This window comes from Uranotaenia lowii, chromosome 3 (genome assembly GCF_029784155.1).
Source record: "Uranotaenia lowii strain MFRU-FL chromosome 3, ASM2978415v1, whole genome shotgun sequence".
Classification (NCBI taxonomy): Eukaryota; Metazoa; Arthropoda; class Insecta; order Diptera; family Culicidae; genus Uranotaenia; species Uranotaenia lowii.
This window is the reverse complement of record NC_073693.1, coordinates 170,960,455-170,974,523: the sequence shown is the minus strand read 5'-3', so window position 1 is coordinate 170,974,523 and position 14,069 is coordinate 170,960,455. Positions and strand designations below refer to the sequence as shown.

General features: G+C 34.7%; 2 protein-coding genes across 2 annotated transcripts in view; one reads left to right on the top strand and one right to left on the bottom strand.

Moving 5' to 3' along the window:
• LOC129758299 (Krueppel-like factor luna) overlaps window positions 1-14,069 on the bottom strand; it is a 294,663-nt gene that overhangs the window by 43,702 nt on the left and 236,892 nt on the right. The gene's annotated exons all lie outside the window — the stretch shown is intronic.
• On the top strand, window positions 4,455-6,183 carry LOC129758297 (uncharacterized). Its single transcript, XM_055755777.1, has 2 exons — window positions 4,455-4,605; window positions 4,665-6,183. Exons 1-2 carry the CDS (start codon window positions 4,580-4,582, stop codon window positions 6,181-6,183), a joined length of 1,545 nt encoding a protein of 514 aa, XP_055611752.1. The 5' UTR covers window positions 4,455-4,579.

The following is a 14,069-nucleotide window of genomic DNA, read 5'->3' as shown; positions in this document are numbered from 1 at the left end:
GAAAACATCATAATCTATGTTTTCTAGGTTTTTTCTTTCACAAAATCACAATTTATAACAAAAAATCTTGTAAGTTGATAAGAACTTCATTACTGCTTGGTTTAGAAATAGAAATTGTTCCAACAGAGCTGGTAGTTAAACAAAAGAGCGAATATAATAGGGGAGAGTGGGGTATCGTGGGCCATGGGGAAACGTGGGCCACTTTTAATATCTCAGATGTGTGTTGAGATAAAAATCTCAAACCAACTATCATCGTTGTCGCTTTGCGTGAGCATGTATTCCTATATTTTGTTGACTGGAATACGCATCATATGCTTCTTTTATTTATCAAGCAAAAAAAAAGTTGAAAAATTTACTTACATAATTAAAAAAACACCCGCTAATTTCATCGATAGGGAACCTAAAGTGCATAACAAAAATATGCTCATACGCTTATGATCTTAGTTTTGTCATGATCTTTCACGTCGAAAAGGAATTTTTGATGAAACATCAATAAGTCACACAAACGCAACCAATTTGCAAATCATAGCTTGTGGGGAATCGTGGGCCACACATCTTGAACCACCTATATTTTTATGTTTTTATAAACATTCAGAACTTAAAATACGTTTTTCCTATCTGTAAAGTTTTCTTATGCCAAATGGAGAGTTTTGAAAAATATTTTGTCCATCCTATATAAGAATTTTTTCCAAAACGTTCGCGAGCCAAGTTTTGGAATCTATGCGATCATACACAGCTCTCTTTTTTATTTCATCATCTGAAATTGCTTTTAAATAACGAAATGAATTAAGAAATCACAGTTTTGGGTCAACTCCTAAACTTTGTATGTTATTTTGTCAATTTGAATTTGGGGGCCCACGATTCCCCACCATTTTTCAAAATCAAAAAATATTGCTTTTTTTCAAACAGTCAGAATTTGGGGAAAATAAGTCATTAAAAAATTTAAAAAAATACCATATGATACCTTGAAAATGTAGAAAACCATACAATTTTTCATTTTCATTTTATCTTTTATAATAAAGAAGTTATGGAACAACGAAAAAAAGTGGCCCATGATTCCCCACTCTCCCATACTCCCTTTAAAAGTGTATCAAACTTGTTTACCAGTATATTTGGCAGGCCACTTCTGTTCACTGACCACACTGACTTGACTCTTAGAACAAAAATTCAACCATTTTCTGTCTAATTTTTTGTTGTCAGCTTTTGCAGGTTCGCAATACCGACGGCAGGTGGCGAACCTGAAAAATTTGACAAAAAATGCCCTGTAGGAAAAATGGTCCTGTTTAGCCCGATTTTATCGTAGAAATTGCGTGTTTTATTTTTAAAGATGGGTGGCATTTCCTAACTGGGATAGCATTTCTTCAAATCGATCGATGCGCACTCTGGAATCGACATTGCGTACTGTTGGAAAAATGATTTTTTTTGTTTTTTTTCTGGAAAAATTATCCAGAAAACGAAATCGAGTGTCCAGTCAGTATGGTCAGTGCTATGTTCTTCTCATTTTGAACTTTGTTGAAACATTTTCTTTTCCTAAACAAAGCAGGAATAAAGTTTTTATCAATTTACAACATTCTTTGTGATAAATTTGGATTTTGACGAAAAAACCAAGAAAACATTGTTTACAATGTTTTCCATACAAACATCCGTGCAAAAAAGAATAAAATCGTCTGTTGGGCGATAATGAATCTCATATCCTACCCGGCATCATTTTGGATCACGTTCATCGATTTTGACGAACTTGTCCAGGTACTAGATCAAACATTTACATCTTTACACGAAATTTCAAGATTTTTCAATGAAAATTGTCAAAGCATATTTAGTGAAGCAATTCAAAATTTCCGTTTTTTACGGGAATAGCTGTATCTTTGTTTCCAATCATTGTTAAGACTTTAGATTTTGTAGAGAGTGAATAGACAAGCAAATCATTGTTTTCGTCCGATGATGATGATGATATTTGCTTTTATAATGGATTTTTGTGGCCTTCTGCCGTTAGTAAAGTAGAGTTAGAAATAAAGAGAAAGTCTACACATGTTTGAGCCACGCGCGCGAAATAATACTAGATTAAAAAAAAAAACAAAGTAGTTTTGAATGTGCATTGCAAGCACAAAACAGAAATCAGTCCCGTTTTTTAAGTTTTATTTGTATACTGATTCTGATAGAATATTCATTCATATTTAAATTATCATAAAGATACACGACCAGCTAAAACATGTGTAGGGGAATGAGGTGGGACCATCAGCATCAATTGAACTAGATTTTGTGAAAATTTCATGAAAAAATATCAACCGAGAGAGAAATGACTGCTTGTCAAAGTTGGAAATGGGTGCGCAGCTTCGCGCAATTTCATTCTTTTTTTGAACGCAACCGCATCTGAATCTAGACTAACTTAATTCAAAACAATGATCTGAAGATCTCTTTGAATTTATTATAAGCCCAATTTGTATTAAAACTAAACTAATTTTGAGAAAATACGCTTTTCAATTGTTGTTTTTGGCCATTTTCCATACATTTGTCTAAAATTTGCTCAGCTGGCAAGTCAGTCGCTTCCTAAGCCGATGTCCGTAAGTTCGAGCCCAAGAGTAATCATCGATCACAGTTGTACCGGATAAGTTTTTCAATGACTGTCCGCCAACTGCATCGTTGATATGAGTCGCGAATGTCATAAAGATGTTAAAACGACTACAATCGGAACGAAACAAAAAAGCAATTATAATTCAAAATATCGGAAAAAATCCCAAATTTAAATCAATACTTAGAACATTATTTGACATTATTTACTCAAACTTGATCATTTTTACACTTATACCATTTCGGCTCTGAGGGCCTCATATAATTTTACAAAAAAAAGTTAACGTCACTGAATACAAAAAATATAAATTTTTAAATCATCAAAACTGTACGGTATTCGACACATTATCTGTAGATTCCATAAATTTTTTTTTCAATGTTTTCCGATTGGGTTTTGGTGACTAAAAATCATTTGTATGAAGAGCATTCAAGCGGACTCTAGTTTTATTATTGAGGAGTTTGGATAGCCTTAGAAAAATAGTAAGGTCGTATCGAGATCGTATAAAAATCGTAAAAACAGGAAATCATATTAACATTAAAATTTAAACTATACTTTTACAATAACTTCAACCATTTGTAACTTGAATTCTATTTCAACAACTTCGTTCATCCATGAAAATTAATAACTTTGAAACATTATGTAAAATATCGAATGTTTGCTTTGAAAATTTTCCCAATTTGTTATTTTTTGCTAAGCTTTAAAAGAAAAATTGTATATTTATGAAAATTCAACCAGTTGAAAATCAATTAATTGGCAACGTGCTCTGTATTTATGTACATCATTAATGAAAAACTAAACAGAATTTACAGTTGGGTAGTAGAATTCAACTAGAACTGGCTTGGTACTGATAAATCTCTCAGAAAATTTTTAATTTAAAAGGGTGCAATGATGATAAAATAATCGAATTCATATTCATTCTATTTATAGATGACTTCCCCAATACACTTGTCGAATCGAGATTACTGGAAAAGTTGAAAAGAGTTGGATTGAGTTGAGGTTGAGGTTCGTTCTTTAATAAATCAACATTATTTATGATATAACTAAAGTTCGTTGAGCATTTTTTTCTTTTAAATGTCAACAGCTTGTAAACTTCACTCTTTTTCAACAATTTCATTCTGCGTTTTTTTGTTGGGAGGGATAATACATTTCATATTACGTAATATTTCTACTATTTTCCAAATGGAGCTAATTTTGTAAAAATTAGCAAGTAACGAAAATGGCTTATTTAGATGTATCTATACTCAACGTGACCTAGCCAAATGTTTAATATGGCTTTTTCAAAAATCTGTTGTTTTTTTTCTTTTAATACTCCAGAACAATTTGTTTTTTTTTGGCCCGCCAGCCAACCACATTTCTGAAAGTTGGCCGCCTGTTGAAAATGTAGGCCACCCATGCATTAGAACATCATATTTAAAATACTATAGGTAACTTTCTTTTAATCTCTTAAATATGTTTGTGAATATATAACTCAAAAATATCCACGCGTTTTCAAGGTATTTGGAATTTAATTAGTTTCTTGTAGTGTTCTTTTACAACACTTTGTTTTAAAAGTGAAGATTTTAATTTAATTTTTCTATTGATTTTTTTTTATTTCGTTCAATTAACATCAACTAATTTCTAATTAGTTTTCGCATAGCAAACGAAAATCTTTTCTTTTAATTATTTTTCTAGTGTAATAAAAATAGAATTTTCCAAGATATTTGACATCAAACTGTTTTCGTGTGTTGTTTTCAAATCGCTTATTAATAATACCAATACCTGACCACTAGATAATTTTACGCGAAAAGTAGTCTGTGTTGTTGTCGAATTTTCATAACTTTATCTTAAATTTAGCTGAATCATTTTAGATTCGATGTTGATTTTTATATTGCAGAGCAAACTCACATTTGTAACAATGAGACTACTCGTCATAGATAAGTATAATTGGCGTGAACTCAAAACTGTTTTGGTTTGTTCTTATCAGCTGTTTTGATTTATAATAAGTGCACATAGAACTTAATTGGACGCAAGATGTGGTACCGGATTTTGGTTGGCTGGTGAGTTATAAAAATTTCTATCAATAATTAATTTGTAAATCTAACTGTCTGATTTTCAGTACCCTTCTAACACTAACTGTTGGTCAGAATGCAAAAACGAGCACACTTTCGTTAAATTGTGCAACCCCTGCCAAACCAGGATCGTGCACGTTAAGATCGCTGAAAGTACAGCTCGGTGACATTTTTGTTCCCAGCAGAGAGGCTTCCGTTCCTGCAAAATATGTGGTTATTGAAAACTCCAAGTTAGAGTTTCTACCGGAGGAGCTTCTGAATCAATTTCCGCAGTTGGATGAATTACGCACGGTTGATGTAGGCTTGAAAAAACTACTCCCATCCACATTCGCTAAATCATTGCAGCTGAGGCGTTTGGATGCTTCCTCTAATTTAATTCAATCTATACCGACAAATGTGTATGGCTCGTGTATGAGCTTGGAAGAACTGAACGTGGCCAACAATAAGCTTCATTTATTCAGTGGAATTGAACTAATTGGTTGCAGTAAACTTCGTCAGCTGAATGTTTCTTCGAACCAGTTGATTGATTTTAGCTGGGATGCTGTAAGCAATCTGCGATCACTTCAGATTGTGGATTTAAGTTATAATTTAATTCCCACTTTAACGATTACAAAATTCGTCAAGAACATCTACGCTTCCAACAACCACATTCACACGCTGGAAACTGACGACAACTCATTCATTTTTGCTCTAGAACAGTTGCATCTAGCCAAAAATCGCCTCAGGAACGTCGATGTCTTGGCCCGTTTCGGAAAGATGACCTACATTGACCTTTCCTACAATCGGCTGTTGAGTGTTGACTTTGCACTGTTCAAGAACATGCGATCACTGCAGACTTTGAATTTGGCTTATAACAACATTTTCACTGTTACTACTTCGGAGCTTAAGCCGTTAAGCCTTCAATTGGTAGATTTGTCACATAACGAGCTGACAAACTTAAAGGCTGTTGACACTGCTGGGATTGGATCAGTGGAAACTCTTCATTTGGACGGGAACTATCTTGTAAGCTTTGAATTGGCCAAAGGTGCCACCAATTTTCAAAGGCTTCGAGCCGTATCGCTTGACGGAAATGATTGGATATGCAAAGATCTGGACGATATTCTTATGCAGCTTAAAACTAAGAAAGTCACTATAACCCCTGGTGGTAAGTCAACTTGTGGATCGTATCAGGTGGTAAGAAATGGATTTTGTTGCCGCGATTTGGGAGTATCTTTTGAGGAGGTGGTATTGTTGAAATCTGAAAAACTTGCTGAGATTCAGCAGAGCGCTACAACCCCAAGAAGTTTAGCAACATCAACTGTGAGGCCTTTACAAGCTGCTGTAACACAGAGAGTTAACACAGCTACAACAAAACCACCTACGAGAGTCGATCATATTTCTGGCGAGAAGAAACAGAATCAAATAGCTTTGCTGGAATCTCAAATAACGATTTTGAATGAAGAAAATCGAACGCTAAAAGCGTCCTTAGCCAGAATGCAGCAAGAGCTGGCTGCTGTGTCTGAAAAGTTGAACCGCTGCAAATCATCAACCAATCAACGCTCTGGAAAAACAGTTCTCATTGATTAAAAATATTAATAAAAAAAAATTTGATTGAAATGTGTTTGTAAAAAAACTTTTTTCTGCAAGTTTGACTGATTTTAATCTTAAAGTACTTTTTATTTCTGAAAAACGATAGAAATTTCAATTTTCAACGTTCCCAAATTTTATTCAAAACTTTACAAACATTTGGATATTTGGCCCATATGCTCCTTCCATTCTACAATTCACTTATGTAGCTACCGTAATCCGGGGTAATATTGAACACTTTTTTCAATATGTTTCGATTTTTGATTTCTGTAAAGGGGAATGTGGCATGTTTCATATTTTTAAAATCAGTACTGATTTCCTATGAACGTAAAAAATGGTTGCAGAGATTCATAAGACTACTTTAAATTTGATTTAAAAATCGATTTCGTATCTGTTTAGAATTTGATGCTTTTAAGTAACATTAATCAGTCTCTATTTTAACGGTTTTTATTGATCGTAAAGGATACATAATGACTTCATAATATTTACAAATGCTAGTTTATCAATTTTACTTTGCTTTTTATCGTTTTCTTTTAAAAACATTTATAATCGAAAAAAGAACATTGATGCTGCATACATTTAGGGGCAAAAACTAAAATAGTTTTTAAATAGTTTTAGCTACAAAATACAAATGAAATTTTGCCTTCAAACATTTCCCTAGGCCCTCCCACTATTTCCGTTTTTATTTTTTTTTTCAAAGTAAACCATTTGATAGGGTTCCTATCCATTTTTCCTATACGAGCTTACTCTTAGAAAATGTTCTTATTTTTTAATTTTCAGAAATTTATGTCTAAATGACTATAAAAATAGCACTATAACTAAACATATACAAAGAAAAAAAGTAATTTTTTCACATTCAAAAGCCTGTTTATTTTCAAATACTTTTTGGTTTCATCAGGAAAGCTGTTTGTTTGCAAGCCTTGGAAAAAATAGATATTTTAAGATTTTGAAATGTCATTTTTACTAACAGAAAAAAATACAAATACAAACCCAATTTTGCCTATTTGGCTTTCAAACGTAGAAAACAGTTTCCAAAAATTCAAACTATAAACTGATTTATTGATAATAATGTGCAAAAAATTATTGTTGGTCAAAATTACCCCATTTTACGGTACTCATAAGAAGTGCTCAGTAAACGAAAATTACCGAGTTCGGTAATTTTTTACCGAAATCCTTACATGTGTAAATCGTTAAACTGTTCGGTAATTTTTTCGGTAAAAAATAAACGAATGTCGGTAAATCGCCTCTTCATTTACCGATGTTCGTTTATTTTTTACCGAAAAAATTACCGAACAGTTTAACAATTTGCACATGTTGGGATTTCCGTAAAAAAAATTACCGAACTCGGTAATTTTCGTTTACTGTGTGTATTCGAAAAACTTTGTTCTGTGAATAACTTTCGAACGCATGAATAGAAATTGTTGAAATTTTCAGTAAACAAATTTGTAATGTAATGTTCACATGTGCAAATTTGTGACGTTCTGTTAAGTGGTTTTTGAGATAGCGTCCAATAAAGAAGTAAATCGACTCTTATTTTTGGGCGCCACGTGCTCTAACTTTAATGCATGCTATGAACAACCCTTGTTTCCAAATCAGGACTTTTTCAATTACTTGTTCTATTTTCTGAAGCTTGACTTTCAAAACTACTCAAAAATTCTCATTTGATCGATGGTATGACAATTTTAGCAGGTTCCCGCCTTCGGCACAAAATCAACCTTTTTGGCTTTCAATCACTCTGTCGTATCCTGTGTAAATTTCACTTTTTGTGACGGATTTTTTCGCGTTTCAAATTGTTAATCTCGGCGCGTCTACCTTCAGTAACAATCACAGATAGAATGCTCTCGTATTTTCTCCAGCACCCTTATCCATCCGATTTATATATTCACCTCTCTTTTACTCCTGCGATTCTCAATTCTCGTCAATATACCATTTCATTCTAACGGTTTCCGAGGCGTTTGAGCTAAAACACTTAATAAAATTCTCTTCTATTTCTTATGTCATTCACCGGTAAAGTTACATCTATCTTAATTGTTCATTACTATTCTTTACCTCATTTACTACACACTCCACCTCTGTTTTCGAGTTACCTTCTTTGTATATTTAGGAATTCATTGTGTAGATAGTTTTGTAACACTGATTGATTTGTAGCTTCCAGAGATCGTTAACCTATTCAAGTGCTAGACTTTTTTTTTCTTTTTTTCTCTTTGTTTATCTCGAGAACATCCAGGCGAGACTTGTCAACGTTGTCAACTTTCTGGCTGAAAACCTCGCAGGTACCCCCTTAAGAGTTCGTTTTGCTGTCCTTCACGTATTTTTTAAAAATATCTTCCCGCTAGCGGTTCCAATATTTTGTCCACGATTTGACCACTGACTTTGTTTATTTTTACGGTGGGCAGCTTTTTACCCGTTTAGAAATGAAGTCAGGCCTGTTTATTAGTCAGCTAGATGAAGTTGTTTAAAAATAAATTAGGTCACTTCCTCAATCGATTTTTTTAATTTGCGCTCGATAAAACCTCTTATATTCCCTATATTCATGGAATCAAACATCTAAACTTCATGAATAATGAAAATAAGAATGAATTAGCTCGCTGTTAGATTCTCTAGGACTTCTTAACCGCTTTACCATAAAAACTTTGATCCATTTCCAGTTAATTTTGAGTCTCCCACTGGAACTTTTCTGAATTTTTCACGATCCTGCTTGGAAAATTTATTCAAAGCCCTTCTGCATTGGACGATATCTAAAAAAAACCACTTCACAGAACGTCACAAAAAATTGCACATGTAATCATTACTCTAAATAGTAGGTACTTCTACTGAAAACTTCATCAATTTTCATTTATGCATGCGGAAGCTATTAACAAAACATAGTGTTGCATTTTTTTTCGAATACACTCCCTAATTAGGGATGAATGCTTCCTGAGGAGTTAAGTTCCCCTATAGAATAAATTATGTATCTCGTAATGTGATATAATGAAAAATCCCTGCAGGATCAAGTTGTCAAAATATTCTTTTCTTTCACTAAGCCAGCAAATGCGCTTAGCTACTTGGAAAAAGGCGAATAAATACAACCATCCATTCACATTAACCATGGTGTATGTTCAGTGCACTCAGAAACTTATTTGCTTAGCTCTTTGCGATAATGGGCCACGTTCAAACAATGCTTGATGTATGTATGGCGGATGGGTTGTATCATGCCGGAAGTACACTTTGGGGGTGGCTCGACTCAAAGCTCCTCGAGTTGCCTCCCCCAGGATCGGTAATTCGGTTGAATGTTTGCCGTAAGTATAATGCCAAAGTGTAGTATTTTGTAATTATATTACAGGCAGAATCGCTGCTCGAGAGTGTTGGCAAGCAAAAGTTTCCTTTCTCACGTTGGATGGAGTTGAGGCATTTTTCAGAAGTTGCTGTGAGAAGTTATTTCTAAGATAAATACGGCGAACGGTCAAAAGTTTGAGGAAAACTGGCTTACATCATTCAGGATGAATGGTACAGATGAATTTGGTTGAGATAAGACCATTTATTAAACTGATGGTATGAAGTATTGCTTCTTTTCGAATGACAGTATCAGTTATAATATGGTCGGGATTCGACCAGACCGAACTGAACGCCATAAACTTGATTTCGAGATTGAATTGAGTTCAAGGCATTGAGGCTATACTGGTCGATTTCTGATACCTATAACATTTAGTAGCAGATCGGATTTTAACTTTTATTTTCGTTTGTTATGGGAGTTTAACACGGAGTGTCATTCTTCCCTAACCCAATCGGATTTTAACAACTATACGTCCGTCATTCATATCATTTGACTGGGCTTGTGATATAGCTCAGTTGGCAAAACTGATGTCTCCTGAGTCGATGTCCGCGAGTTCGAGCCCAAGAGTAAACATCGAACACAGTTGTACCGGATAAGTTTTTCAATAACGATCCGCCAACTGCAACGTTGATGAAGTCGCGAATGCCATAAAGATAGTATTATACATATAGATGGATACCAAAATATGAACGCTAATAACCATAGCAGTTTTGCCTACTAGCGACACGTTGTATACGTCGCGACGTTGAACATCATAACGACGAATCGCGAGTTTCCTAGGAGACTTGAAGCATGCGAATGATGGCCCAAGGAAAATTAACAGTAAATAACGTTAACAATATAACTTTTATGTTAGCGACATCGACAATTGCCTTTCTGAAGGCTGCACTTTGAGACAACTTGCGGATGATAGCGTCGTATCTGTAACAGGATCTACCGAGTCTCATCTGCACAGGCCTTTACAAGATACTTTAGACAGATTGTCCTTCTGGGCCTTGGGGCTTGGGATCGAGTTCTCCCCAGAGAAAACAGAATTGGTTGTTTTCTCTAAAAAACATAGACCAGCTCAACCAAAGCTCCAATTCCTAGGCAGAACGATCACTCAATCGAGGTGTTTCAAGTATCTTGGGGTTTGGTTTGATTCCAAGTGTACCTGGAGGGCCCATATTGAGTATCTGAAAGGAAAATGCCAACAAAGAATAAATTTTCTCCGTTCAATTACCGGCACCTGGTGGGGAGCCCATCCGGAAGACCTGATCAAGTTGTATCGAACAACTATTCTCTCAGTAATCGAGTACGGTAGTTTCTGTTTCCAATCGGCTGCCAAAACACACCTCATTAAACTCGAGCGTATTCAATATCGTTGCCTCCGAATAGCGCTGGGTTGTATGCCTTCAACTCACACTATGAGCCTCGAGGTTTTGGCAGGCGTACTCCCTCTGAGAGATCGGTTTTACTCATTGTCTCTCCGGTTCCTCATCAGGTGTGAGGTCATGAACCCATTGGTGATTGCAAATTTTGAGAAGCTACTAGAGCAAAATCCTCATACAAAATATATGACTATATATCATGAATTCATGTCTATGCAGGTTAATCCTTCATCGTTCTCTCACATTCGTGTTTTTCACCCTGAATACGACTCTGCCTCTGTCCAGTTTGATTTGTTCATGCTGCATGAAATCCGTGGGATCCCGGAACAACATCGTGCTCTTATTGTTCCTAGGCTTTTTGATGCAAAATATGGACACGTCAATGCTGAAAAATTGTACTTTACAGATGGTTCCCTGATAGACGAATGTACCGGGTTTGGAGTGTTCAACCAAATTTCAAGTGCGTCTTATAGTCTTCAATCTCCATGCTCAGTGTATATAGCCGAATTAGCAGCTATACATTGGGCAGTGGAAAATATAGCCACACGAACCGTTGGACACTACATCATTGTAACGGATAGCCTTAGCTCTGTTGAGGCTATTCGTTCAATAAGGCCTGCAAAGCACTCGCCGTACTTTCTTGAGAAGATACGGGTAACGTTGAGTGCTTTATCTAGACGCTGCTTCATCATCACCTTTGTTTGGGTGCCTTCACATTGCTCAATAATGGGCAATGAGAAGGCAGACTCGCTGGCAAAGGTGGGCGCGGTTGAAGGCGACATTTATCAGCGTCAAACCGCCTTCAACGAATTTTACTTTCTAGTTCGAAGTAACTCTCTTGTCAACTGGCAGCGCAAATGGGATGAGGATGAGTGGGGTCGGTGGCTTCATTCGATTATCCCAAAGGTAAGCCTTAAACCTTGGTTCAATAGATTGGACCTGAGTCGGGATTTTATTAAAACCTTTTCCCGCCTCATGTCCAATCATGGTTCCTTAGACGCGCTACTCTTTCGTGTGAATCTCGCTGGCAGCAATTTGTGTCGCTGTGGTCAAGGTTACCATGACATCGAGCATCTTGTTTGGTCTTGTGAGGACCATCTTATCGCCAGAGCGAATTTGATAGACTCCCTTCGGGCCCGAGGGAAACCACCTAGCGTTCCGGTGAGGGATGTGCTGGCTGCGGTAGACCTTGACTACATGTTCGAAATATATCTTTATCTTAAATCTATCGATCTCCACGTTTAAGTATCTTCTTCATCTTTTTCTTCCTTCTTTTTGGCTATATTAGTTTTTAAATAATGAACTGTAAATACTTAAACCAGAATTCTTAAAACCAATAATTGACCGGCAAACGAAAACATTCTGATTGAGAAACATATAAGGTTTTAACTTCCCGGTTGTGTTCTAAACGATAGTACGCAATAAAGTAAACTTCTTTTATTATTATAAAAAATCCTACTTTTCAATAGATAGTTTGAAAAATATTTAAGATTCAAGGGACTCAGTTTGGTCTGGCTGAACGAAATTTTATTCAAATGCTAACAATCTGCAACCGGAAGTTTGAAGCCACGAGAGCGTCATTCATCATTAAATTTATCAGATTAAAGTTCTAAACGCGTTGAAGTACAGTATCGAACCGTAAAAACGAACAGACTGAAGAAAGATAGTTTCGAGTAAAAACAATGTTCTTGCCTAAAATGTACTTATTATCTTTGGTTTCGAGTGGGCTCTCAGTTCACTTTGGCACAATACATTTTGGCTATTTCCACAGCCTGAAACATTGATTTTTTTCAACAAAATCTTAATAAATTTGAAAAATGCCCTGATTTTTATAGGGTAGGTTTGCATCCATTGCGATAGATAACTCAATTTTTTTTCAACTTGGCGTTCAGATCGGTTTTGTCCTTATCCGGCCATATAATAGATGAAACCAAGGTCATTAAAATACTAGGTTCTCTAACTTTTAGAGTAAGTAGACGTGAAGAGAGCGGTGAAGTAGGGTGATGCTCGTTATCTGGCAGTGTGCTAAAATGAAAAGGCAAGCTTAGGTAGGTCTCAACTGTTCTCAGGGGCGGTCCTAGAGTTGGCTCTTGGGGGGGACTTTACAGTTGCAAATAACACTTTATTTGTAGGTTTGTAATTTGAAATATATGAAATTAGAGAAAAATTGGGAAAATTTTAAACAAATTTTCTTAATATTCTTATTTTGATATGATTCTATAAAACAATCTGCAAATCTTCAATATTCACTGCGAAAAAGTGTCGATAAGAGATAATTTTCGTAATTTTTACAATTGGTAGTTTAAAAATTATAACTTTAAAAATTCTTTAAGGAGTTTTGCGTTATAGAAGTCATTTTACAAATTAAAATTAAACTCACATTTTCATAGATGAAAATATAAAAAAAAATCTTCAAGTTTTCCACAACATTTTTAATGAGCATCTTCATATCAGCGTAAGATCCTCACCAAAATTTTAATGATTCTCATTTTGCTACAATTATTTGAGAAAAGTGATTGTTAATAATTACTTTGAATTAAAATCTGAACATTTAATTATTTTTCTAAAGTATTTTGCTGAATTGTTTTTTCGAAAGTATCGAATTATTATTAATTCTTGTTCCAATTCTTCAATTTTTAAATAAAAATTTAAATCTGAATAAGATCATCAAAATCATGTTCTTAGGTCATAGCTTTTGGAACTTCATTTTTATTTGTATCATTAGATTTTTAATTTTATTGGAACTGAATCCAAAGAAATAGTTACTTATTTGAAACGAATAATTTATGAAAAAAAGTGAAAAGGCGTATTTTTTCTTTATGCTCTCGATATTTCCATGCTTTTTGTATAATGATTGAATTAAATAAAAGAATATTGAATAAAGAGTAGATTTTTTAACTCTACTGAGCGATTGCTGTTTCCGAGAAAACAGTCGGGGATGACGGAATAGTTTTATCTCACTTGGTAAAAATTAAAACAAAGGCAAGTTGTTGGAGCCTATGCTTTAAAAACTGATTTGGGAAATATATTTCTGAACTCGATTTATATCGACTATTAGCCTTTTTCAAGTATTCGGTGAAACTAATATTCTTAAAATAAATAGCATGAACGTGAGAAATCGTAAATAAGCTTAAAATGTGTTCAACAGTAACGTCTGCATCACCGAATATTTTGCAAAAAATATCATTGTGAATAATATTTTG

What these genes read in the sequence shown, in the direction of transcription:
- LOC129758297 (XM_055755777.1), top strand. Translation starts at nt 4,580, where the DNA reads ATGTGGTACCGGATTTTGGTTGGCTG. An exon ending in TACCGGATTTTGGTTGGCTG is followed by an intron (nt 4,606 to 4,664) that starts GTGAGTTATAAA and finishes TCTGATTTTCAG; the next exon opens with TACCCTTCTAACACTAACTG.